Source organism: Xenopus laevis, chromosome 8L (genome assembly GCF_017654675.1).
Source record: "Xenopus laevis strain J_2021 chromosome 8L, Xenopus_laevis_v10.1, whole genome shotgun sequence".
Classification (NCBI taxonomy): Eukaryota; Metazoa; Chordata; class Amphibia; order Anura; family Pipidae; genus Xenopus; species Xenopus laevis.
Window position 1 is genome coordinate 77,443,243 of NC_054385.1, and position 27,518 is coordinate 77,470,760.

At 38.0% G+C, this 27,518-nt stretch overlaps 1 protein-coding gene across 2 annotated transcripts; it reads right to left on the bottom strand.

Annotated features, from left to right (window-relative positions):
- Positions 1–26,959, bottom strand: efcab11.L (EF-hand calcium binding domain 11 L homeolog). 2 transcript variants are annotated; one of them, XM_018230411.2, is made up of 7 exons: positions 26,782–26,959; positions 24,080–24,175; positions 21,902–21,947; positions 20,801–20,902; positions 20,069–20,159; positions 2,047–2,165; positions 1–1,222 (listed from the first exon to the last, which is right to left on the bottom strand). In XM_018230411.2, the coding sequence occupies exons 1-6, from the start codon at positions 26,854–26,856 to the stop codon at positions 2,084–2,086; spliced, it is 492 nt and encodes a 163-aa protein (XP_018085900.1). In that variant the 5' UTR covers positions 26,857–26,959; the 3' UTR covers positions 1–1,222; positions 2,047–2,083. The 2 variants fall into 2 exon arrangements, with proteins under 2 accessions (XP_018085900.1, XP_018085899.1); XM_018230410.2 differs by having other exon boundaries at positions 20,801–20,905; positions 26,782–26,954.
- Positions 26,960–27,518: the final 559 nt, after the last annotated feature.

Sequence of the window (27,518 nt, forward strand, 5' to 3'; positions counted from 1 at the left end):
TGATGTTTTTTAATAAAATACTATTTAATTGGCTCATGTTATGCACAATTATATTAAATCTTTATTTCTATCCAGACTAGTGTTAATGCTAATGGATTCTATTTGTAGTAGTAGTACAGGCAATAATGCTCACAGGTGAACCATATCTGGAGGCAATGCTTTCTCCAAAAAAACAAAAGCTTCTTACAAATTAAAACAGTTTTTGCATGCAAATTTAATTTATTTGCCAATTTAATGTTGATAGTTAACATCATTGGAGCTGTGACTTTTACATGCCACTCTGGTTGAGAGAAACAATACTATTTACTGTTGGGGGCACCATCCTACAGGGTTTGCCTGATGCTGTCATCTGGTGCCAACTCCCAGTATAGGCAGTCATGTTGGGGCCCATGGTATAATCAGCTTGTGCCTCGACAGCAGGTCACACTAAATATGAGCATGCGGATGCATATGAATGAGGATGTGCCTCTGCATGTAGCAATTTCATGTCTTTGTGGTTTAATTCTGACTAATTTTGGCTATTTACTCCACGACAGAAAAAAAAAAACCTCAAACGTATTCAGCCTGTGTCTGCAGTTAGACATTAATTACACTGGCCTGTCACTGTACAAGGGGTGGTTTTTGGCCTGAAAATGTGTATTTATAGGGGCAGTACAACCATTGGTTCATCATGATTGCAATGAACAGGGCATGTGCTGGACCTTTTGCCTAATGTTTTCATCACTAAGAATGGTTTGCTATCTTTTGAGTTAAACAGGGCAAACAGGGAAACTGAAGCTAATCCATGTTTCGTCCTTGCAAGGTTCAGAATTAGATTACCATTATACAACCTCCTCCCTTTCCCCTATGTTGTGACTGTTTTGTTAGCAGAAGTCAATTATGCAGGGGGATAATTGTGCCCTGGTAAACAAATTATCTACCGCACAAGGAGAAAATATGGAGTAGTAGGGTACACTGCCCCTTTAGGTCTGTGGCACATAGGGGTTACACGGTTTCTTATAGGGGCATAATTGATTCACTGCCCCAGAGAAAATTATTCCACATAGTGGAAGCTGCTAATTGTCTTGTGTGATAGCCTAGCCCTAGATGATGTCTATGGAGGCAATCTGTGGCTGCAATATGTGGCTGGGCATTGTAATTTTTCTAAAAAGCAGAGATACCAAAATGCTGAGATGACTGCCTTCAGAATTGTACTTTTCCAAGGATTTTCGAAGAGGTCAACCTAGTGGCAGAAAGCAGAATGTTTACAAAAAATATAGTTAGAAGTGGGTAAATAGATTTGAATGGAAACAAGTAATTGACATTGTATTACAATAATCACTTTGTAAGCTGTAAAGAGGTGTGCTGTATTGGTCATTAACAATTTAAACTAAAATGGTCCACTAATGGTCAGGATATCAGGCAGTAGTAGAAGAATAGTGGGATGCTGCATATTGTGGAAAAACACAGAAATTGAAACCAAATCTCCTGCTTTAATTCAATTTCTCAAATACAAATTTTTAAAATATTTAATTTCTTCTTCTACCTATTTGCAATTTTAAATGCTGTTGTTGTTGGTCAGGTCACTGACTCTGACAGCCAATAACTGGTTGATGTCTGAAACTGCAATGTTAGTGATATTACATTTTGTTTACTTACATATATATTTTTATTCAGGCCCTCTCCTATTTATATCTCTCTTTTACTACTGACTGGTTGCTAGGGTATACATCACCCTAGCAACCAGCTGCTAATTATGTTATGGTTTTTTTAACCTTTTAAAGGCTAGTAGTCACTTAAATTTGCCTTTTTCAGACAGTGCACACAAACATCTTGTGGGAAGCATGGTGACTCAGGTCTAAGCATTACTGAATTGCATTCTGAATTTTATTGGTTCCTGATGGGGATCCTGGATTCAATACCAGCCAGAACACTATCTGCAAAAAGTTTATATTAGATTAGATCACATATTTGCTTCAGTCTTCAGTCTATGTAAATATGGTAATATTTAAAGTGATATTTTATAATAATGATATATAAAAATTATAATACTGCTGCAGTGATTACCAAACAGAAGACAGAGATAAGGATCCTTGGAATATATTTATTCGCCATCTTCACCATAATTCAGGACAAATTCAAAATCTTTGTAAGACACCAAGCCATCAGAGTCTTGATCCACTTCTCTGGAGGCAAGAAGAAACTGATCAGTAAATACACGTTTACACAAATGTAATGGGTTTTTTTCATATTTAAAATGAAATTAAAAACTGTGTTTTTCGTTATTTTTTTAACTAAACAGGGCAACCAGGGAAATTGGAGCTACTTCATGTTTGGTCCTTGCAAGGTAGATAGATTACCAGTATACAACCTCCTCCAATCCCTCTGTGCTATTATGTGTGCACTGGCAAAAGTTATTCAGACGTGCATGTTAGAGAGCCTTGATGGGTGCAGGATGAAAAGGAGCCCTGTACTGCCTACCCTATGGTGCTCTACTCAATCACAAGGTGCAGAGCGTATTCCCATGTGCAATTGCTACGGAATGAGTATTCATAGCTGATGCCCAGAGAGTATGAGAGGTATGATTAAAGGAAGAAATGGCAGAAATTAACTGAATATATATTATATTAGGCTCTGCAGTAGGGATGCACCGAATCCACTATTTTGGATTCAGCCGAATTCCCGAATCCTTCATGAAAGATTCGGCTGAATACTGAACCAAAACAAGGAATATTTTTTTTTTACTTCCTTGTTTTGTGACAAAAAATCAAATTAGGATTCGGGTTCTGCCGGTCGAATCCTACTGAAAAAGGCCGTATCCCAAACCAAATCCTGGATTCGGTGCATCCCTACTCTGCAGAGGTCTAGGTTCTTTTGAGATTAATCAGGCATTTTTCTCACTGATATGGTTTGCCTACTCTATATGAGATTCTTTTAAGCACTCTAACCATTTAGATTCAAATACATATATTCATTTCACTTGCAAGAGTGTTTAGAGAACTGCATAATTACTTTGTAGCAAAGAACAGCTTATATGTAGTTAAATATTTGATCTTTAATGAGAAAACTGTGCATCCATATTCTCAAGTCATATATATGGGGCTTTCAAAAAGACTTCCTGTGAATTTATAGGGTATCTCAGATGGATCCATTGTAGTGATGTGCTGGATGGCAAAAAATGGTTTTTTTTTTTGGCTCCTGCAGTGATTGTTCTCCTATTCCCCTTTCCCCCCATCTGTTTTGCCCTGTCCCCTTCAGTGACATCAGAGATGACAGATGCAGGTATGCAAAGAATGATGGCTTGCCAGGTTGGTGGAGGGCAGATTGGGTGGGATAAGGTTGACTTTTTTGTCAGACCTCACATCACTAGTCTAATACAGTATATGGCCCAAGCTAAATTGTTGCACAGAGAGAGTCATCTGTGCAATGGTAATTCCTAATAAAGAGGTACATGTATAAAGTAAGAAAACACATGACATTCTCAATTTTAATTCAAATAATATATACACATTGGCTAAGAGTCAACTGCTATGCCAACAGTTTTAAAAAAAAAAGTTAAATAAATAGATCCAAAGAAAATAAGATTCAATTTGCAGATATTGATTTTTTTTTTAATATTTTATAATTAGTACACTCAATATGGTTTGCATTGATTTAAGTGCAAAATCTATCAATGAAATATACAGTATTTAGCGTCTCTTGAGAAGGATTAACTATTAATCTCTTTTCCCAGACAGTATCGAAAGACAGAATTCACCATTTTTCATAACAGATTAAGTAACAATAATACGGTTATTTCCATGATTCATCTACTTTACCGAATGCATTTTTATTCATGAAATGAATGCGAGCTGTATTTGCAAACATTATTGTGAGTTAGAAAGCTCAGGTTGTTAAAAAAAATCAGTCATTGTTCTAAATATTTTACTATTACTATAAGAGGAAAATAACAAATACATATTTTCAGATTGGAGGATTAAGCAGATCCCAAAACATCTGCAACTGTAACACAAAGGGTTAATTAATTTAATTTTCAAAGTATTCTAATATATCCAATAGCAAAGATGAATTGTATAAATTCACAAATTCCCCTATCAGAAGGTTAATCCTTTCCTGTTTGAGCAGCAGGTGGATTAAATGGCAATTTTCTCGTTCACTGCTTAAGGAGCGGTTATTCTAAAACCACAGATTGGCGTTAACAGTCACTTTTAAAGGGGCAGTGTACCCTATTGTTCAACATGAGCTCAATTAATAGGGCTTGTACTGAACATAGTTTTTGCTAATTGTTTTAATCATGAAAAATCCATGTTTTTAGTTATGTTAAGCAAAACTTGTAAACTTAAGCTACTCCATGTTTGGCCCATGCAAGGTGGATAATAAAATTATCAGTGCACAAATAATCCCTCTGAATAATGGTCTCTGGCTAACAAAAACTGTCACAGCACAGAGGGATGGGAGGGGTATTAATTTCTCACTAAAATGCTCCACTAAATACATTTCCATAAACACAAAACTGTATCACTATTAAATAATTTTTTTAAGGAGTCCCATACAACTTGACATAAATGTTTGTTACCAAACCTTGCTCTGTGTTAATTACTTCTTGAGGGATTAACCAAATAGTTTCACAGGGCAGTGCAGTGATTAAGTACCATATTTAACTGGTTTATTTGTAAGCCTGCTTAATTCACTGCAGAGAAAATTTCAGCTCTTCTGAAGTATCATTCACATTTAAACAAATGGATACTGTTGCAAGCGAACAAATGGAACAGGTGTCCAAGTGTCACAGAACTGAGGCTGCCTTACATACTAAGATATAAGTGAGGATCAAGTAATTCCAAACCACTTCAGCAGATAAGTATCTCATACATTTTAAACTTGATTATATAGATGAAGATAATAGGGCAGAGAGGCTAATCATTTAATCCTTTAAGAACAGTGATTGTTAAGATCTGATCTCAAGAAGCTTAACACAAAAATACAAAGTAAAACTAAAACGATCTGGAAGCAAATACTGTATCAAGCAAACATCTTTTTATTCATTTCACCAAAAAATCCTGTAAATTGTAGGACTGAGATTACAAATCTGACAATTATAGTTTAAAAAGAAAATGAATATGTTTCAATAGATGGAGCTTTATCAGCTCAGGGTCAAGTAGACCCTGGCAGGTATAGTACTGTGCCTCTGTGATGCCTAAGGATTCAATGACATTTTTCTTTCTCTTGAAACAAAGTTTGTTTATTTGGGGCTAAAAATGAATATCATCTTCAAAAATGCCCCCTTTCTTGGAGCTCCCTACAAATCTGTAAAGGTTCCTGTCCATGTTTCACATGATGGGTGGGTTTGTCCTAATGGTCCCTGTCAGAAGCACAGTAGGGGGGGACAGCCAAGCAGTCAAACAAGCAAAGCCAGGCTTCAGTTCCCTATCAGGTCAGCCTAGCTACTGATTGGTTTCTATCCTACAGAGCAGTGTGCGGAGTCCTGTCAGCTCCCCTGCACAGCCTGGGAAAGGAGGTTTATATTCAATAAATCATCCAGACTTTTTAAAGCATGTTCCTTCTATATTTAAAAGAGTATAATATACTGGCACATTCTTGTCTTTTTTTATACAAACTGTCTCTTTAAAGGAAAACTCTACCCCCTGAACAATGTTTTCTATAAAAATGGTCTTTATAAAAAAGATATTACATAAAACAGCTCAGTTGTAAAACCCGGCTTTATGTAAATAAACCATCTTCATAATAATATTTTTTTTTAGTAGTATGTGCCATTTTAAAAAATAAGGGCCGCCCCCTGGGATAGTAGGATTCACGGTGCACACAAACAAACTAAACAAAACATACTTGTTAGGTCACAAGCCAATTACCAGACCGAGTTTTGTCTTTTGCTTCCACACTTCTTCCTGTTACAGTTAGAGTTGAAGTATTTCTGGTCAGGTGATCTCTGAGGCAGCACACAGACCATCACAAAATGGTGGATCAAGGCAAGAGATGTAAAAGGGCAAGATTTACTTAAATATATATTCCAGCTTGGTAAGATTCTTTAATATGTCACGTAATTTGATATAAACTATCTGTTGCTTAAGTATTCCTTTTGGGGGTAAAAATTTTCTTTTAAGCATCAATTTTTATACTGCTAGACAGGTTTCAGCTGAACAGCTCTTCTTGAAGGCCACTCTTTTTGAGTGTCAGCGACTAAGGGGCAGATTTATCAAAATGTGAGATTAGAGCCAATATATAAAGTGATAAATACAGTATACTTTAGAAATAAATAGGTATGTAAGTTTTTTGCCATAAACTCTAATCTTACGTTTTGATAAATCTGCCCCTATATGTCTCTTCCCTATCAATGCACATTCAGTTAACCATACCCCCCAGACAGTCTTGCTTTGGACAGCTCAGCCTACTGTCCTGGATCTTTATTCAAATGTCCTGCATTGATCTTTCAGCCCCAACCACCAGAACAAGTTGCAATGATTCATGAACTTAATGAGTAGAAAGAGATATTTGGTCAGAGCCCAGAATATACAATACTTGCACTTCGATACAATTGTAACTAATACACTTAATGGGGTGGTTCACCTTTAAAGCAACTTTTAGTATGTTATAGAATGGCCAAATCTAAGCAACTTTTCAATTGGTTTTCATTATTTTTTTTTTTTTTTGTTATTTGCCTTCTTCTTCTTCTGACTCTTTGCACCATTCAAATGGGCGTCGCTCACCCCTTCTATAAAGAAAACGCCAGATTGCATAAATTGCAAATTTAAGAGTGTCAGGATAAGCCCAGGATCGATCCCTGGTTTCCTGGGTTCTGGACACGGCACCTTGCCAGATGAGCCACCAGGGGCTCTTGGGGCTCATCATGAACTCTTGTTGTTACTTATGCTATCTGCCTGTTCACAGTTTGTTCTTCTGTTCCTCCCTATTCTCCACCCACCTCGTTTACCCTCATGTGTTCCCCATTCCCAATTACCTGCCCTTTATTAACCCCGCCCTGAGCTTTGCTCAGGGCTGAGTCATAAATGTTTCTGTGCTGTTGTATCCTGGATCCTGTGCCCTAAACGCTTTGGACTTTGATTACCTTGTTCCTGAAATCCTTGTTTCCTGTGTGAGTACCCCATTACCTCGTATCCCGTGGAACCCCTGTTTTGACTTTGGCCTGACCCTATCTTCACCTTGCCCTTCTTGCCTTTGTTTACCCTTTTGTTGCTATTAAATCATCGTTTCAACCCTGCCCATGCCTCCTACCATCTTTGGCTACACCCCAGGGCTTCCCCCATATCCGCTCCCCAGGGAGTGGCTCTCCTCGATCACCCTGGTTCCCAGCGGTGATCATTACAAAGAGCTGCTGAATAAAAAGCTAAATAACTCAAAAAAAATTAAACCAATTGCAAATTGTCTCACTAGTCTCTACATCATATTAAAAGTTATCTCAAAGGTGAACAACCCCTCTATAGGGGATTTTCACTCTCATTATCAAAAAACATGACCCTAAAACCCAGAGGAATGTGTTCAAAGTTTCCATAACCTGACACATTAAAGATGGTATTATATTTGAGCACCTTTAATTTTGCAATCTTTAAAGTGTTGCTTTTCCAGTATCAAAGTAATGGGGGGAGTTTATTTTGCATTTGACTGCCTTGTATTTGCCCTTATTTAGCTTTATTGAACAGCTTGTTTCTTGTATTTCCGCATATAGTCATATGAAAAAGTTTGGGAACCCTCTTCACTTTCAATAAAAAAGATAACAATGGTATGTCTTTCATTTCCCATGAACACATGAGTACTTTAGTGAAGCAGTATTCAGTTGTATGAAATTAAATCAAATGCAAAATAACTGGCTGTGCATAAATGTGGGTACCCTTGTAATTTTACTAATTTGAATGCATACTAAACACAAGAAAAATGAAGTATGGAAAGATAGGGACGTAACAGTAGGTCCCCCCTACCTTCCACCTTCTTGCCAACCAGTTCAGGCAGGCCCCTCTTGGGCCAACACAGTTAAACTAAGGAAGTTACACATAAAACTTAACCTTCAATACATCAAGTTAAAAAAGCAAACAAGAAAACCCACTGGGCCATGCCCACCACAATTAAAAAAGTATACAGACGAACTCACTGCAATTCAAGAGTATATGCAGTGCAGGACTGTGGCCTTTAAAAACACCAATTAAAAATGGTAACGCCAGAGGTGGTGGGTGGAGGGTTAACAGACTCAAAAATTCATGAGACTGAGAAGTCTAGTGATCTATACAGTATCACTAGAATAAAATATTGATGCTGTTGCCAGGTAAGTACCTAATTCCTCATGCCGCCCCCACTCCCGTGTGTGTAATTCTACCTGTCTACGTGGGGAACAAGTCGGAGCTAGACCCCCACCGTCCACCTATGCTGCCCTAAGCGTTTTGCTGTCTAAAACAGCTTCTTCAGCCCCGGAAAAAGCTTGAATATCATGAAGGCTATTAACATCTTCAAATGGTTCAAGGGACCTCTGCCATTGACTTCTACATGACCTCAACAGGTATTTTCGGATTGAAGCTATTTTCAGCTTCAGGGATAATAGATCTCTTTTTAAACCTGCTTTGCCTCCATTCCAATAATGGTAAAAGATGTGTTTTTGTAAAATGGGCATGGTCAAAAAAAGTTTTTTCAAAAATGATTACTAGACTATGCCTTGATTCTTTTTTCCATCAATATCTTTATTGACATTTAGGGGGTTATTTATCAAAAGGTCGATTTTTAGAGTTTTATATACCTTGAATGAACTCACAACTCGAATGGTTTCTAATTTAAGAAAAAACTCGAATGCAAAAAAACTCAAATCAGCAAGAACACGAAAACACTATTTGACTAGTTTTAGGCGGGGGAAAACTCGAAATGCTCGAAAAAAACCTTGAACATCATCAAGGCTTTTTAACATCTTTAGATGGGTCAAGGGACTCCTACATGACCTGTACAGATTTTATACAGTGTATTTTTGGATTTGAGCTATTTCCAGGGCCGGTTTATAATAAATCTTGAAAAATTCAAGTTTTTTGAAAATAACATTTTTTTAACCTTAACTCGATCCTTAATAAGTAACCCCCTTAAAGTGTACCGTAAAACATATATATTGCCTAAAATATGAGACTGCATTATTGTTACTGTCACCTATGTGTTCCGTTACTTGTACTCAACAAAAAATTGACTATAATATACCGCTCCAACCAACTTGCCTTTTGCCTTATATCCTGAAAAATTTTTCCCCAGTTAAATGATATAACTTCACTCCTTGTATGGTCGCCTTTGCCTTATTGGGTCTAATACCAGTCCTCTTACTGCCTTCATTTCCTTATATTATCTAATGAAGCAAGCTGCTTGCAACCCTACAGTATCTCTCCCCATAAGAGATACAAAATCAAAAATAATTTACACATTTTTATATTTAACATGAAATTCTGATTTGAATTTTTTAACTTCATCTAAGCCTAATCATCTGTCCCCATATATAATAGCATAAACAGATGTTGAAAAAACACCACAGTGAGCTGAAAGGGAAGATTTGGTACTCTCGATATATCAACTCCAAAAACGTATAGAAGACTGTGGTCAATTTCCTGTGGGTGAAGTCAGAATAGGGTCTTAAGATTATGTAATACTGTGGTCAAAATAAAGACATTTCATAGATTCATATCTCTGGGAAAATGACTATGAAGATTTTCATTCATCCAGGTCATAGTATATCTAGTATGTGTAAATCTAAAACAACTGGACTTGCTGAGTAATTATTGAAAATGATTACTCAGCAAGTACAGTTGTTTTTAGATTTACCCATACTAGATATCTCTGTGAAAGACAGCACTGGAACACTCAAAATGATAATAGCAGGGCAACAAATGTATCCTTGAGACCAAAACAAATTAAGCGTTTGTACCTGGTAGTTAAGGGGTAAGACCACACTACAACTGAGCGACAGATTTAACACTTGGTTTATAAAGGAACCTTGTTGGCATAAAGAAGAAAGCAAGTTCTCAAGCAGAGATATAAAAGGGATGGAGTGGTTGCGTAAGGCACAGCTGGTCTTGAATGTTCACAAAGTAAAGAAACACAAGAAAACACGTGTGTATTTGGCATACCAAGGACAGCTTAAGCCCTATCAGATTTCAAAATCATGTTTGGAATGAAAAAGTATCCTGTCTTGGTAATGCAAACAGTTTTTACCTAACACCTACAAAAATAGTTCAGTGGAATCACAACCTTAAAAATGCTGGGGAAATCCCTATCATTAAGATAAACTAAAGAAGCCTCTTTGACAACTGGTGAAAACATTTTCAAGATTACTCAGCAAGTCCAGGTGCTTTAGACTTATAACTATGATTAAGTGTAAATTATACAAAGAATTATAGAAACCATTTTCCCTCTCTTAGGTATATACAATATATAAAATGTGATTAGAGAATAGCGTCTTTCAGAAAAAAGCTAAAAGCAAACAAAATGGGTGATATCTAGATACTTTCTAAAAATGCATAAAGTGACTGCATTTCATTTGACTCTGTATATACAGTACTCTTTGTATATATGGTTTGTTATAGCAGATGCATGTTTATATTGAGCAAAATGTTATCAAGGTTACAGCTACCTCTACATTCCATCACGATCTACCTGCTCAGTTGCCATTAAGATATTACTAGTGTTCCATGTAAAATTTAATGTAATTATCATCAGCTAGGACAAAATACATATTGGTGTATCATTTAACGAACCATTAACATATACAGTATACCTATTCCAGCTTTAGATGACTAAAATTTTACTTTTTTTCCACCTGTAATGCTGAGAATATTTCAATGACCTCTCTCTCTAGCTTCTTTAATGAAACTGCAAAGATGAATATGAACTGGCACCAAGGTAATAAAGCGGATACTTAGACTGCAATGAAATCTGTATAGTGCTGCTAGTACCATAAGTACTATATATTCTGGAATAATTTTGTTCTTTAATATGTTCACTAAGCTATTTGATTCATTTCACCCAACTTTTTCTTTTTTTATGATGTTATGTTCTCAGATATACACTAAAATATGTAGCTGCAGTATAACATAACCACATATAATCTTTTTATACTTCTATACAAATGCATTACTGCTTTCCTTAAACTCGACCTGTTTAATCTCACTTAAGATAACTCTGTTTCAGGCAGGGTACCATCAGCCTTTAGTTCACAAGGCATTTATGACTTCACAAAAAAGAGTTTTCTGAGGGATTTAAAAATGTTAAGCAAACCTTACTGAACTAACTGGCTGGTGCTTGTTTCAGGAAAAAACTGAACTGGCTCATGCATGCAGCACTGTGTGCCCATCTTAACTTATTCCTAGGCGTCCTTGTCTTGGACCTGCACTGTAGAGTGATGGGTAAAAGAAAGTAGAATGGATGTGCATCTCTGTGCTTTTCCCAATGCAGTTTTATACCTAAAAAGGAGCACCTGATCTGGGGGTCCTTGGCAGCGTTGGAGGGTCATGGATTGCAGGGCCTGCGCAGTATGAAGTGAGTGGGAAGCGCTGGGGAAACTAGAGGTCGCATCCTGCGAGGAGGAGGTAAGTCAGGCCCTGCGACAATCTCGTCACAGGGCCAAGGTGGCAGCTCGTTGCCTAGGGGGTTGGAGGGGCACATCAGACTCACTTGCAAATGCCGCTAGTGCAGAATGGGAGCCCTGCACGTAGGTACCATGTGCTTGGCAGTCAGAGCATTTTCCTGCCAGCACATAGTACCTATGTGCTTGACAGTTAAAGGAGAACCAAACCCTTTTTATTAAAATCTCCTACCCCCCAACCCAACAAAGACCCCCTCCCTGCACCCCCCCAGCCTAGGTGTTATCCTGGGTAAATGCCCTTAACTCTTTATTTACCCCTTGTTGCAGATTCAGGGCATCAGAGTTCACAGGCGCCGTCTTCTTCTAGCGCTTCGGCGGCTTTCGGGGCATGCGCAGTTGTTTGGGACAGGCAGATTGCACCAACACGCAGCTCTCTTCCTGAAGATTACCGAAGAGAAGATGGCGTCTGTGAACTCTGATGCCCTCAATCTGCAACAAGGGGTAAGTAAAGAGTTAGAGGCATTTACCCAGGGTAACACCTAGGCTTGGGGGAAGCAGGGAGGTGGGTCTATGTAGGGGATTTTAATAAAAAGGGTTTGGTTCTCCTTTAAAGGGTTAGATATATATTCCCGTTTGGTAAGATTCTTTAATATGATATAAACCATCTGTTGCTTAAGTATTAATTTTGGGGGTAAAGTTTGGGGCCCTAAACGAAACTTGCTGTGGGGCCCAGTAACATCTAGTTACGCCACTAGGTGTAAGAATGTTGTGGGGGGGGGAAGGGTTCTCCTAGATAAATACTATGGGGCTGATCTACAAGCATAGGTACTAAATTCTGCTGCTAACAGCAGCCAATCAGCATTTGGTTTTGAACAGTCTATTACTAGTTGATGAAACAAAAGATCTGATCTGATTGGTTGTCAATGGCAACTGCACTAGTGAACCAGTGTTCACAAACAAGCCTTTACACAAGCCAGTGAACACAAACTGACATTTTCCATATGACAAGTTGTAAAAATGTGTTTGTGTGTTTACCTTTCAGGGCAGGACCAAATTTTCTTTTAGGGAAGAAATATTTTGTAAAAACTAGGTGTCAGTACACGTGTATCAATACAATACAAAGAACTGTCAAGGTACCTTGAATGTCAGAAAAATGACAGTGGATCATCCAATATGTTACTTGAATAGCAGTGAATAATAGTAGCATGGTCTGAATGCTAGAATGCTGTTCTCCCATTCAGAACTTGTGTGTGCTTCAGGCATCTCCTCTGGGAAGCTTCTGGCAGTTATCTTTCTACTTTAGTTCATTGTTTTGAGTGTTCAGCAAGTCAGATTAATTACAGCTCTCATTTTGTTTGTTTCTGTGTACTGAATAAAAGAAGACCCATATCTCTTATGGATAAGAATGCTCTACAATACATCTTTTCGAAGAAGGGTACACATTAAGTAATTGACTGCACTCCCAGGGACCAATTATAAATCATGAGGGAAAATTGTTTTTAATCATGTAGAACACCTAGGCACCTGGCAAAGGTCTACATAGTCTGAAATCCAGCAAAGAGCCAGAGTAACTGACAGTGTCTAACTATAACATAAAGTTATACTTGATTGTAAGCCCTTGTGAGAAGGGCTCTCAAATATTTTTTATTTGGTAATTTGGTAACCTCTGTTTGTAACATTGCTGTACAATCCATCTTTGCAATAAATTAATGGTAAGCACTGCATGACTTGCTGTTGCTATATAACTAAATGAGAACATTGATTTTCTTATTATTTAAATGAGCATTTTCATATTTAATTCTAGTGTTATACCAATACATAATTAGTAGCATTAGAGTTATTTAAGGCAAACACTATTTTCATTAAATCAGTGGCTCTTTAGAAAATGTCAAGATGTAAATTTTCCATGGTGCAGAAACACAGCACGTCCAAGATTTTGCCAGGAAGGATTCATACACAGTCCATCCGCTGACACATTTTTCATGCCATATGGCAGAGATTTTTTCCTCCCCAAATCATATTTTGTTAACTTGTCAGAAAGCTGAGAAAATGAAGTGTTGCTGTTTATTGCTTCACACATTATCAGCGGATGATTCTATGATCCCTAACGGGTACTTTTTACTTCAGATGAAGTGCTTAAAGGAAATGACACAAGGGACAGTGCAAGGCAAAATTCACACAGAACAAATGGCTAAAGAAGCAAACAAATAAACAAATATTCTTGCTGTATAAAATACTCAAAATCTTTTTACGATCTGCCAACTGGTTATAGTTTGAGGTTACATAACAAGACAGAACAGCTAACCTGAGTATACTTTCTGTATAATTTTCTGAACCCACTTACTCAACAATTAGGAGCCCTTTGGATGTTACCCCATGATGTTCAATATAAAGCACACAAGTCTTTCCTCTTCAATGGGTCTAAAAACAATTCAAATTGGCTGGGCTAATACCACACCAGGAAATCTTGCTGTACTTTATAGCCTTGACTTTCTCAGAACAGCAAAATGAAAGGGATTGTCCAATCAATAAATTCTTATTGTGAATAATTGAAGCTGTCGTAAGTATGGGCTATATGTACAATAGTACTACAGTATAAGGCAATACAGGAAAGGGACCTATTATCCAGAATGCTCGGGACCTGAGGTTTTCCATATAACGGATCTTTCTTTAATTTGGATCTTCATACTTTAAACAGTACAATGTACTGTTTCAATATTATAGAGAAAAATTAAATATTTTTTTTAAAATTTTGATCATTTGGATAAAATGGAGTCTATGGGAGACAACCATTCCGTAATTCTGAGTTTTCTGGATAATGATAAAACATTATAAATCCCGCGCACTGTCCTTTTTATTTTCTTTCTCTAACTTTTTCTTTTGTTTGCGATGTTACATATTAGTCTTAGATGAAGTCCTCAAGGGAGACAAAAGATACAAAAAGGCAACCAATAGTGTAACACAGTGATAAAATGTTGCAAGTTAGTGAATTAGCGTAGTTACGTCCCTTCGCCAAAGCGCATCTTCGCCTGGAGTAAGGGTGCAAAGTAGGGCTAGAGTAGGTCCACTTCGCTAGTGAATTTACGCCAGCACCCGTTGGTAAACTGGCGAAGTAACGAAATGACGTCACAAATTTGCCCCAAATGTTTCCAATGATCTGCCTATCTCTTCCAACATTCTCCTTTCAGTAGTCAGAGAAACAATTCTTACCTCTTTCTGTCATTCACATGCATGGAAAACCCTGTCAATTCATGTGAAGGGTGTTTTTTAGCACTCTTGAGTTTTCAGTGTAAAAAACTGCCTGTCACCAATGTTTTTCCCTGTGAGTCACACTCTAGAGCAGGGGTGTCCAAACTTTTTGCAACGAGGGCCAGATTTGGTGAGGTGAAAATGTGTGGGGACTGACCATTCAGCCTGACATCCTTTGAACCATTAACATCATTAAATGAATTTAAACAAGGAATCGCCTAGCCATAGCAGTAATATTTGGGCACATTAGTGAAATGATCTGCCACTTGGTCTATACTGCTGCCTGTGTGCTGAAGGTGTTAGCAATAGACACGTACTGGCATGTAGTTTACTCTACTGGCACTTCAGTATGTCTATTACACCTTCAGCCCTAAAGAAGTATGTGAGAGCGGTGCGTCACTACATGCCTGTATGTGTCTATTGCTAACACCTTCAGCACACAGGCAGCAGTATAGACCAAGTGGCAGATCATTTCACTAATGTGCCGAAATATTACGACTAGGTAATTCCTGATAGCACTGTGCTGGCGGGCCGCATTATTATAAATTTCAAGATGGAGGATGAGTGCCAGTGTAAATTTGAAGACAGGCCGCATTTGGCCCGCTGCACTTTGTACATGCCTGCTCTAGAGTCCTGCGCGGGTCCATTTTTTGGAACTCGTACCCGACCCATATCCGCAACCTGCAATCCGCAACCAGGACCTGCATTCTTACTCGATTGGACCTGCTACCCGACCCGTAAGTACCTTATCAGCTACCTGGGCCCGGGACCATCAAGAATCAGGAAGTGCTGTCATTGTAGACCGGAAGTAACATCATCTGAAGTAGGCGTGCTCAGAAAAAAAAGGAGCAAAACAGGAAGTTCTGTCATTGTAAACCGGACGTGACATCATCGGAAGTAGGTGTGGTCAGAAAAAGGGAGTAAAAACGGTTATTGAGAAGACCCGCGGGCCGACTCGCAAACCCTCCGAACAGTGTCTATTCCTGCACTCGGAACTTCTACCCGCAGGGTACTGCAGGTTTTTGCGGGTAACCTGTGGGTACCCGACTCGCTGCAGGACTCTTCCACAACCAAATATGAAAACTATTGGAGACAACACAAGCAAGAATGCATTCCTTGAGGTGCCAAATAAGGGATGTGATAGGCTATTGTTTTTTTTTCATAAATTGCATTAATATCTATTATTATATTTAATTATATTTACTTTGTAAATGTGACATGGGGTTAAATATGTACTTAGTTTCCCAGGTGTCCTCAGCCATGTGACTTGTGCTCTGATCAACGTCAGTCACTCTTTACTGCTGCACTGCAAACTGGAGTGATATCACCTCCCTCCATTCCCCAGCAGCCTCCCAAAGGAGGGGGTAGCCTCTTTGCTTAAATAAAATTTTAAAAAAATTAAACAAATTTCCCATGCCCCACCTAATGATAGATATGAAAATAACACTCAATAGTAAAACAGCCAAACCTCACCACGACTCCAGTTACACTGAGTATGAGAAAAAACATATCTAAAAGCAGTTCTTTTGTGAACTGCTGGCTCTTTCTGAAAGCACATGACCAGGCACAATAACCTGAGAAGGCTGCCTACACATCGATAATACAACTAAAAAAAAGTACATTTTAAATGGTTAAATTAATTATTTGCCATGTTCACAATGAAATATAGTCATAAAACCTATACTATAAAAAAATCATGACACAATCACTTTAATGAGATTTAATATTACCCAGTACACACTAAATAGTTTCCTAACCAAAGGGGTAACGTCCACTTTAAATGAAAATTTTTAATTTGCTTTTGACTGTCTAATAATAAGTTACTCAACATTTATGCTACCATGAAGAGACATAATTATGAAAGAGTAAAACTAAAGTTTACCATAACTCACCATACCAGAAATTCTGCCATTTTATATAACTGCCACTTTTATTTAACTTTTTATGGGATTTTTAAGGGCATATTTATCTCACCATACGATACATACACCTCAACAATCCCATAGAAATTACGTTGGAAAATCTCACTCTGGTGGACTGTGGCTTTTTATTCTTGCTAAATAAGCTCTGAATTTACAAATGTTTAACATAAGTAGTTTCAATATCTATAAATGACAGAAAATAAAATACAATCTTGAAAAGGATCATTGACTGCAAATCTTGTTGCCAAGTCATTGTTTTCATGTAAAAGGATGACCTTTCTGCTGGCTAAGGATGATGGGAATGGTTACTAAAAACAGCTGCATTTAGGCAAATTGTTGGCTTTTTAACCCCTACATTGCAAAAGGTCAGCTCGGGCACCTTCAATGCCACATAGTACTTCCCATTTTTGCAGATGTGGAGACATTTATACATGTGTTATAAGAAAGATGAATGTGCAAATGATTAATTGTCTAGTGATGAAAGATTGCAAGACAGCTGCTTAAGAACCAGAAACAACAAAGAAAGAGAAGAAAAATCTACTGCAGAGGTGAAATGACAGTGCACTGTGTATGAGATTTCCATGGCAACTAACGCTGGGAAGATGAATGCTTTATATTCATTCTGCTCCGCAGTACAGGTTCATAAATCTAACTTGCAGAGAGAGCACAATATCTTGGCTGTACTACTGTACCCACAGATAATTTGCTTCTGGTTCTAATTATGGCAGAGAAGCACAAAACAATGAGGTCATTATTAGTGCACAATGAACTCAAATAATTGGAAGCACACCTGCCATTTGACCTTCTGTTTATCTAACATGGTGCAGAAGTCAGTAGGATGGGCTGCGAAGATATAATACACCAAAATAATCGTATGATAATAAACCACAGAAATGGTACCTCCTAAGGTTTTAAATACACAGTGTTCCATTTATTGTATTATGGTGATCAAGTCCAGTATTCCTCTAATCTTTAATCAATGAAGTCGCTATTAAAAATTATAATAGTATCTGTTTTGAGCTTTTATGTAAATACAAGTAAAGATGGCCATACACATACCATTAAAATCATATGTATGCATGTTGTATGTACAACAGCCCAACTATCTCAACCAGAATATATTTACTATGGATACCTGTCAGTTTGTGAATCAGGCAGGTTTGAAAATGCGATGTACTAAGGTACCATATCTTGCCAATGTATGGTGAATTGACAAACAAGGAAGGAATCCAAAGCTCTTCTATACTGCCAAATCATTTGGGCTGACGGGACAAAGGAATTACATATATACAAAACAGAACTCGCCCAATCTAAATAAATAAAGCCACTACTATTTATAATATTGTCAAGAGATCAGAAGTAAGACAAGGCAAATTTTCTCCTTGGGTATAGGAAATGTAAGTCTATATTGTACATATTGATTACCATAAAACGTGCCAGATTCTCTTCAATGAGAGTCAAATGCAGTCAAATGAGGAGACCAATTTTTGGGTTTTCACAGGTGATTATGTAATTGGATACACTACTTTGTATCGCTGTTTTTGAATAGTCCACTAGGTGGCGCATTAGGGATTAAATTGTGGGTTACGGATTGTTAGTTTCTCTTGAAAAAGGGCCATGTTTGGGCCAAAATATCCCTGTAATTAATTATTACTTAATAATACATTATTAATTCTTCTAAGAACAAGTGGTGCTGTTTTACAGGATGGTCCAAGTCAGTAGCTAACCTCTAAGATAAGAGATTCAATAGGCACTCTGAATGATCTTATGGTCTTAACTATCATTTGAATGAACAATTGACCCATCCCATATGTGAGGAGACTTTTGTTGTATCTTTGCCGTGCAGATCTCACATCTTAAAGGAAAACTATACCCCCCAAACAATGTAGGTCTCTATTAAAAGAAACTGAGTAAAACAGCTCATGTGTAAAACCCTGCTTCATGTAAATGAACCATTATCATAATAATATACTTTTCTAGTAGTATGTGCCATTGGGTAATCATAAATAGAAAATTGCCATTTTAAAAAATAAGGGCCGCCCCCTGAGATCGTAAGATTCACTGTGCACACATACAAACCACATGTAAGGTCACATGAGCCAATTAACAGACAGAGTTCTGCCTTTTGCTTCCTCACTTCTTCCTGTTACAGTTAGTGTTGTAGTATTTCTGGTCAGGTGATCTCTGAGGCAGCACAGATAGAGTCACGAAATGGTGGTTCAAGGTAAGAGATGTAAAAGGGCAATATTTATGTAAATATATATTCCAGTTTGGTAAGATTCTTTAATATGTCATTCAATTTGATATAATCTATCTGTTGCTTAAGTATTCATTTTGGGGGTATAGTTTTCCTTTAAAGGAGAACTGAAGCTTAACCAAAGAAGTAGGCTAGAAATGTTGTACATTATGTTTTGGGCCTCTGCACTAACCCAAGACAACCACAGCCCTTTATCTGTGCCTCTGAAGGTGCCCCACTATCCCCCATCTTTTCTGCTGATTCCCTGCACATGCTCTGTGTTGCTGTCATTTACTGAGCTTAGGGGCCACTCAAAATATAGACACATAGAATATAAATGTCACAATATAAGACTGATTAGTAATTAACGCAGATAATTACTACATGGCAGCACTACTAGAATCTGAATTTAATAATCAGCCCTGTAGCATCAGCTTATATTACAGACCAACCTCATCCTCTGCTTGAAGATTTGCAATGAACCCTAAGCTTAGCTTCTCAACAGCTGCTCGGAGCCCACGAGTGGGCTGAGAGTGTCGCAGACACATTCCAAGATGGTGGCCCCCTGTGACAAGTTTGAACTCCTGGATCATTGCTGCTATTGAGAAGCTGAATCTAGTTCAGTGTATAAAATATGGCATTTTTATCCATATTCATTTCATTTCATATTCATTTATATATTCAGTTTAGTTTTCCTTTAAGAATTAAGAATCATGTTGTATGGCTATTTTTTTCTTCTGTTTTCATGATGGGTTTTTTCATTATGGCTACCATTATTCCATATAGATAAAAGTCATGCAAGGCTGCACAGGTATATATTAGGCATTTTATAGGAACAGTGGAAAGATTTACTTGTAGATTTCCCAGGCAGCATTAGTAGACATACTGAATCCGGGGCACAATAAATAGCCATAGCAGAGGATTTGCTTAACAGACCATATGATATAAAAAAAAATCAAAAGAAGACTAAAAAAAATTATTCGCTAAGGGAACAAATCTGACTAATATTGTATTAATTTTAACCATCCTAACTCAAAATGACTGTACACTTCCCCTATTCAGTATGTAAGAATCTGCTGTGACAAAACAACTTCCATTGTCTTAAAACCTTACCTAAAAGCTTCAACAACAGTGCGTTCTGATAAGTGCGGGGCCACTTGTCTGAAAGCCCTTTTGAAATCTTCTAAAGTTAGAAATCCACGACCTGTTAAAATTCCAAGGCAGAAAATAAAATCTAACAAGCAAATAGCCATAACACAATAGTTAAGGCTTCCTGTAATGTATATTTATACGTTCAGGATAGCATGGGGCTAACTCAGGCACTTTAAGGGCTATGGCACATGTAACGAATTGTCACCTGAAAAATAAATCTGTGCTATTGCGAGCAACAAATCTCCTGAAAAAGACTTTCCATAGTGTAATATTAAAGGAATTTGGTCATGATTTTTTAATTACACTGTTTACAAATAATTCACTCAACTATTTAAAATGTTATTCTTGAACCAACAAATGTATTTTTTTGTATTGGTGTGGAGGCAGCCATCTCAGTGCTTTGTTCCTGATTCTGAGCTTTGAGAAGGAGCCAGCACTTCAGGATGGAACAGCTTTGAGACAGCTAAGTTCCCAATGTATTATACCACGACATAGGTCTACCACTAGTGGCTACCACCTAGTGGTAGACATGAGAATAGCACTCAAGCAGGAAAAGAACAGGGGTTTTCCACATGTAAATTAGCTATTCTAAATTGATTGGCCAGAGGGTTATAAAATGAAATCTTACATATACTATTATTGTTTTAAAATATTAAAAATAACTGAATTTGAGAAATTAATATAAACACTTACAATGAACATCAAACACTGAAAAGATCTCCCTTTGGTTGCCAAAGCTGAGTTGTGCTGCTTTCTTTAAAGCCATCATTTTCAAAAAGGAATCCGATGTTATGCCTTCTGATTTAAAAGATGAAGGGAAAAAAAAGGAATCTATCATCAAAATTGACACAATGTTTAAAAACTTTCTTATCTTCTCATACGGACTGGCACAAACTGGGCATCACATGGAAACTGATGCAGCCTATGACTAAGTGCCCACAAGAAATGAAATGCGTAAGGCTACATATTGAGATGTTTTTTGCTTGAATAAACAATTTTTTAACTGCATCAACTTCCACGTGATGTCTGGTTTGTGCCAATTCGTATGAGAATACAAGAAAAGTTCATTACCTCGCCTAAGCTCAAGGTCTGCGGCATGAGCACCCGGACGGCTGTTAACTTTGGTAAGTTAACCCTTGTTACTTTCTCCAGAAAGATGCTGGAAACTACTCCAACCATGATAACAATTTTTAAAAATCATAACAGAGCATAAAGGTCATAGGACTTGCATAAGTGTTCTTGCATAACATCCACTCTGATCTTTGCTTTTATTTTCTAACTTGTAGTAGACCACTGATCCCCACCATTGGCTCATAAGCAACATGGCACCCCCAGGAACTTTTTGCATGCTTATGTCGCTCTCCAACTTTTTTTTACATTTGCTTGTGGCTCACGAGTAAAAACAGTTGGGGATCCCTGTAGTATACTATTCAAAACCTATCATTGATTGGTTTATACTGGCAACTGTATTTATGCTATTTAGAACCTAAGCTTGTACATCAGCTGTTCATGCTAGAAAATGTGCATTCACTTTACCTGACTGAAATGATGACAATTTACTAATCAAAGAAAAGATGTAAGGGCAATGGCACACAGGGAGTTATCTTGAAAATACCATCCCCTTTGCTAACCTTAGAATTGCCTCAAGTAAATTACGTTATTAGCAGCATTCAACTGAATAGTGGGAAATTGCCTTTTTTACTTGAAGGGCTCAGCTCTGTGGGATACAACTAGCCCTGTACACTATCACCCTTATGGTACAAAAATAGATTTTAATTCAAACTGTTTATTTACCTGGAGAGTTTATCATGAAAGATGACAACATGGAATCAACTTCTAGCTAAAATTAAAAAAAGAAAAGATTAAGGATACCTACAAAACAAAGTTGTAATAGTGAGTAATATAGTGTTATTCAACTTCATACAACAAAATACACCGGAACTGACTTATTTTAAAATGTATATTCACTTTTTAGGCAAATTCCAATTTTGAGTGTTTTTTTTTTTTTAATAATTCTATTTGTGTACTGCAACTCTAATTGAAGTTGGAATTGAAACTATCTGGTTGTTATGGGTTAAATTACCCTAGCAAGCAGTGTGGTTTTGGAATCAAAATGAAAGATTTCAAAAGAAATCAGCAATAAAAATAAGAATAGCAAGAAAACTGAAGCATGGAGGGGGGTGTGTATGGATGCTGGGTTTTCATTTGGAGGAGTTGAACTTACTGTATATTATAAATCACAAGAAAATTGAAATCAAAATTAGAAAGTGAAAAATCAGCAATAAAAAACTAAAAATAGCAACAGAGTAAATTGTTTTCTGTTGCCTGTGTCACCAACAACCAGACAGCATTTTCAGATGCTGGCTGTACAGAGGCACAATAGGAAGATTGATAATTCAAAATCCATAAATGTAGAGTAGACCAATACACTGGTCGTATACACTGGGTTCTTCTATGAGAAACTAAAAGTTGATGTAAGAACATCCCCTTTATGATGCAAATCAAAAGCAATGAAAATGAAACAAATATAGCTATGGAGTCTCCTCTCTGGATACTAATACTTAGCCTCAAAGGACAAAAACAAGCTTTTTGCAATGTTTATATATTTCAGTAGCCTTTAAACTTGGGTCACTACAATACAGAAAAACCTATCATTCAGAAAACCCGGGTGCCAAGCATACATGATAATAGATTCCACAGCTGTACTCCTTTATGAGCAGAATGCATTTGCTGCTTAGCAAATTATTAGAGCTCTTTAGCAACATCTGCTGGTACAAAGGATGAAAAAACACTGAAGATTTCCCTTCAGATAATTAAAGTAGGGATGCACCTAATTCACTATTTTGGATTCGGCCAAAACCCTGAATCCTTCGTGAAAGGCCGAATACCAAACCGAATCCTAATTTGCATATGCAAATTAGGGGTGGGAAGGGGAAAAACATTTTTTACTTCCTTGTTTTGTGACAAAAAGTCACACGATTTCCCTCCCGTCCCTAATTTGCATATGCTAATTAGGATTCAGATTCGGGTTCCGCAAGGCTGAATAAGGCCGAATCCTGGCCAAATCCCGAACTGAATCCTGGATTCGGTGCATCCCTAAATTAAAGGGATACGGTCACTGCAAAAATACCTGCTTTTTGTTTTTTTTGTTTTTTTAGTGTATTATGGACTGTGCTGTTTTTTCAGTGGTTCACCAGTTTAGAATTTCAGGATATGAGTAGGGGAGAACCTGTCAAGCAATGTAATAAGAAGAAACAAAAACAAAGTTATAGCCTCAAAGAAAAAGGCAAACAATAAAAAGTATAAAAAGAAATGAAGACCAGTTGAAATGTTGCTAAGAACCGGCTATTCTATAATACACTAGGGGGCAGATTTATCAAGGGTCGAATTTCGAAGTGCAAAAAACATCGGAATTCGACCATGGAATAGGTTTCTTCGACATTCGAAGTCGAAGAATTTTTAACATCGTACGATCATACTTTGATCGTACTCCAATTGTACTTCGAATCGATCAATTCTAACGATTTAATCGTATGATCGTACGATTCGACTTCTAAAAACTTAGCCAAATGTTGGCGATATGTTCTAGGAGGTCCCCATTGGCTAACATAGCAATTCGGCAGGTTTAAGGTGACGAAGTCGAAGTTTTTTAAAGAGACAGTACTTTATCGAATGGTCGAATAGTCAAAGCATTTCACTTCGAATCAAAGTCAAATTTAGGCCTATTTGATGGTCGAAGTACCCAAAAAATAGTTTGAAATTCAAAGTTTTTAACTTCGAAAATTCACTTCGAGCCTTAGTAAATCTGCCCCTAAAAGTTAACTTAAAGGTGACCCCCCCCCCCTTACTGTAACTCCAAATTCATAAAAGTGGAGCTTGGAACACTTTAAAGCCAATGTGTGCTGAAACTCCTTGTTCATAAACAATTAAATAAGAATGTAAATTAGTAGTTAAAGAATTACAAAGGTTTACCTTGGAAGGTTTATAACCAAACAACATGACCACAGCCACCTTAAGATCTTCTCTGCTAAGGTAACCCTTATCGCCTTCATCACATAACTGAAACACCTGCAAAGGGAGAATTAGACACAGAATAGCTTACAATTTAGCCAGTGAACAAAGATACCTTGAATTTAATCCATATAAATCAATAACAACTTTAATTCTAAAAAGTAGAATGTTATTAAATATAAAGATGTAAGTTTAGTTAATGAATCCCTTTAGATTACAAACATGTATCAATCAAAAATGCAAATCCATAATGATGATATTTGATATCCATAACCTTTTATAACAAATATTGAATATTATTAGCATATCAGTGAAAACGGATATACGATTTGTTAGAGAAGGAGCAAATCTACAAAATGAAGTAGGAGGTTCCAAGGACAGTATGCGTTGACAGCACACATTACATATTGGATCAATGGAGTTGTGCAACTCTGGCCCACAGCACATTCTGTATTGGGCCCAAGCCTAAAAACATTTCGGAGAACAATCTTGTTTCCTTATAAATACTTAAGACGGCCATCAGAGCCATACCAAGAGCAAGCTGGGCCCCCGGCCAAAAAAATATTTGGGGGGCCCGTTGCGCATAACTGCTCTGGCCTGCCACAACTGCTACCCATGCCATAAAATTTATAGAGATAGGGTTATGTAATAAAAGGTGCTAAGTTTGCCCAGGAGCGGTAACCCATTGCAACCAATCAGCAGGTAGCACTTACTTGTCACCACCTGTTTAAAAGCAATATGTCTCATTGGTTGCTATGGGTTACAGCTACCGAGCAAACTTAGTGACTTTTATTACATATGGAGCGATAGAGTGGTGGGGAGGGGGGAATTTAATGCTATGTGGAACCATGGGGTCTGCTTCCTCTATAACACCACTGACAACCATACATGGGCCAATCTCCTGTGCTCTCTAAGAGTGGTGAGAGATTAGTCGTCAAGCGATAAATATTATTGTGGGCGACTAATCACCAGCGGGATAGCATTTATATCGCTTTGGTTACTTCGGGCGACTTCGAAAACCAAAGCAACACCTATTCCATCCTGCCGGTGATTCGCATTTTTGCCAGCGGGAAGGCATTTTGGGGAGATTAGTTGTCTGCAGTAGCGAAGATTTATCGTTTGCGTCTAATCTCCCCATGTGCCACCACACTAACCAAAATAAAGGAGAACATAAAAGCATGCATTTTTGCCACCTTCCTATTGTTTCAATCAATCATGCCAAAAGCACAAACAATCAGAAGTAATGGCTAAACTCCAAAGTAGATTTAGGACGGACAAAACACATCTTACAAGTTGAATGAAGTCACATGGGTTAAAATATAATGGGACTGATAGATAAATCTGATGTGCAAACTACATGGAACATCCACCACAAAAAAGAAGTGATGTATATGTTTTACTCAGGGCCGTAACAAGGGGTAGGCAGAGTAGGCAGCTGACTAGGGCGCAATCATTGGGGGGGGACTTTTCAGGGGAAATGTTATTTTTATTTTTAGCGATGGGTATGTGTAATCCCTTAATAACATCGGTATCCTTCAGAAAACCGCCTGCCACTACCTGCTCTCACTTTTGTTTTGGCCTGTTAACAAAATTGAAGGCACTCCCCACCCTTAACGTGCACTTGGAGTCTTCCATAATGCTCTGCCGCACAAGCGCTGTAGATCCAGCGCTTCCATATACGTTGGACATCATATGGGCAGCAGAGAGAGCCTGTGCGCTGGAATCATTTGCGGCTCGCGCTGAAGACACAGGAGACCTGCTGGGCTTTTTAATACTGTGATTCTTGATGCTTCCTTGCTGCTGGCTACTTGCACAGGTACAGATGGGGGGCTTTGGTTGGGGGCAATATTGATACTGGATAAATAGGCAATGGCTGCTGGCAAATGTACAGATCATGGGGGCAGTCTTGGGGGTAATATTTATGGCTAAGGGGCAATGGCTGCTGGCAAAGGTACAGATGGGGCGCTTGGACCTTGGGGGCAATGTTGTTGATGGCTAATGGGCAATAGCTGCTGGCACAGGTACAGATGGGGGGTTTGGCCCCCTTCGGAGCAATATTTATGGCTAATGGGCAATGGCAGCTGGCACAAGTACGGATGGGTGGCTTGTGGCAAGATTGATGGCTAATGGCTGCTGGCACAGGTACAGATGGCGGCTTTGGCACAATATTCATGGCTTGTTGTAGATATGTTAAAATGTGATTTAATATGTTGTAAGCTTAATTTAAAAAACGGAATGGTAAGGTGGGAAATGGTAATGCATGATGGGGGGGCTGATTGAAGCCCTTGTCTAGGGTGCCTAACTACCTTGGCCGGCCTTGGTTTACTACTGGCAACTCACTTTATCGCCCGTGAGAAAGCGTTTGGAGGAGATCAGACGCACACAGAAGAAATTTGCGACCACTTTCCTCCATGTGTCACATGACAGCTCTATACACGAGGGCCCAGCGTATAAACATAATTAGACCTTTCACAGCAGATTTAAAGTTCTGCATAGTGAAGGGTATGAAATGCTACATCCTACAAGGAGGTTTTGAAGAATACGAGGGAATGAAGTGTGTGTGGGGGGGGGGTAGGTATTAGCGACGTGCTCACACTGGGGTCCTGGTTTGGGGACACCAAGGAAGAGAACTCACACCAGGTTCCCTCGGCACAATTACTCACTCTTAGAAATGTTTTCCTGTCATTATCGTTGACTTGCAGCTCGGAACGGAGATGGTGGCTTCCAGTGGCAAACATCGCACCTCCTATCACATGCGCCAGCTCCCTAAGATTTAGACGCGGCGCACTCTCTCACAGCGCTGCCATGGCGACCAGGAGATCTAAACTATCCGCGGAAAACGATAGAGAATTCTGATTGGATACCTGGTAACCTTAAGGGGCGGGAGAATTACTATTGGCTAGATGGTCAGGAAGTGACCACGAATAACCCAAGTAAACAATTGCGGGCGGTGAAGCTTAGTGAACAATCGAACGCTTGCTGTAAATTATACAGAAGCTGGGCCCGGATTTATTCATGCCAAGAGTCACACACGAAAGAGAGAACCACTAATGGGAAAAGTTAAACGTTGCGAACATTTACTGTGAATATCCTGTTATAAAGTCTATATAAAGTGTGTGGAGTAGTAGCAATCCTCCATATAATACCAGATAAGCATTTACCCCAGGTGATAGATTTCAAGTTATACAAATCATTTTCAAAAATAGGTATTTAGTGTAATATATTTAATACTCAGTAGTATAGTGCAGACATAACCTTCTGATTAACTTTAAAATGCATTTGCAACTTAAACATCCTTTAAAGCACTGGTTACTGGTATGTTCAGAGGATAAAAACGATGCTTAACGCCAGTGTTACTGATAGGAAATATAAAAATATAGAAAAGCCAGTATTTTCCCCC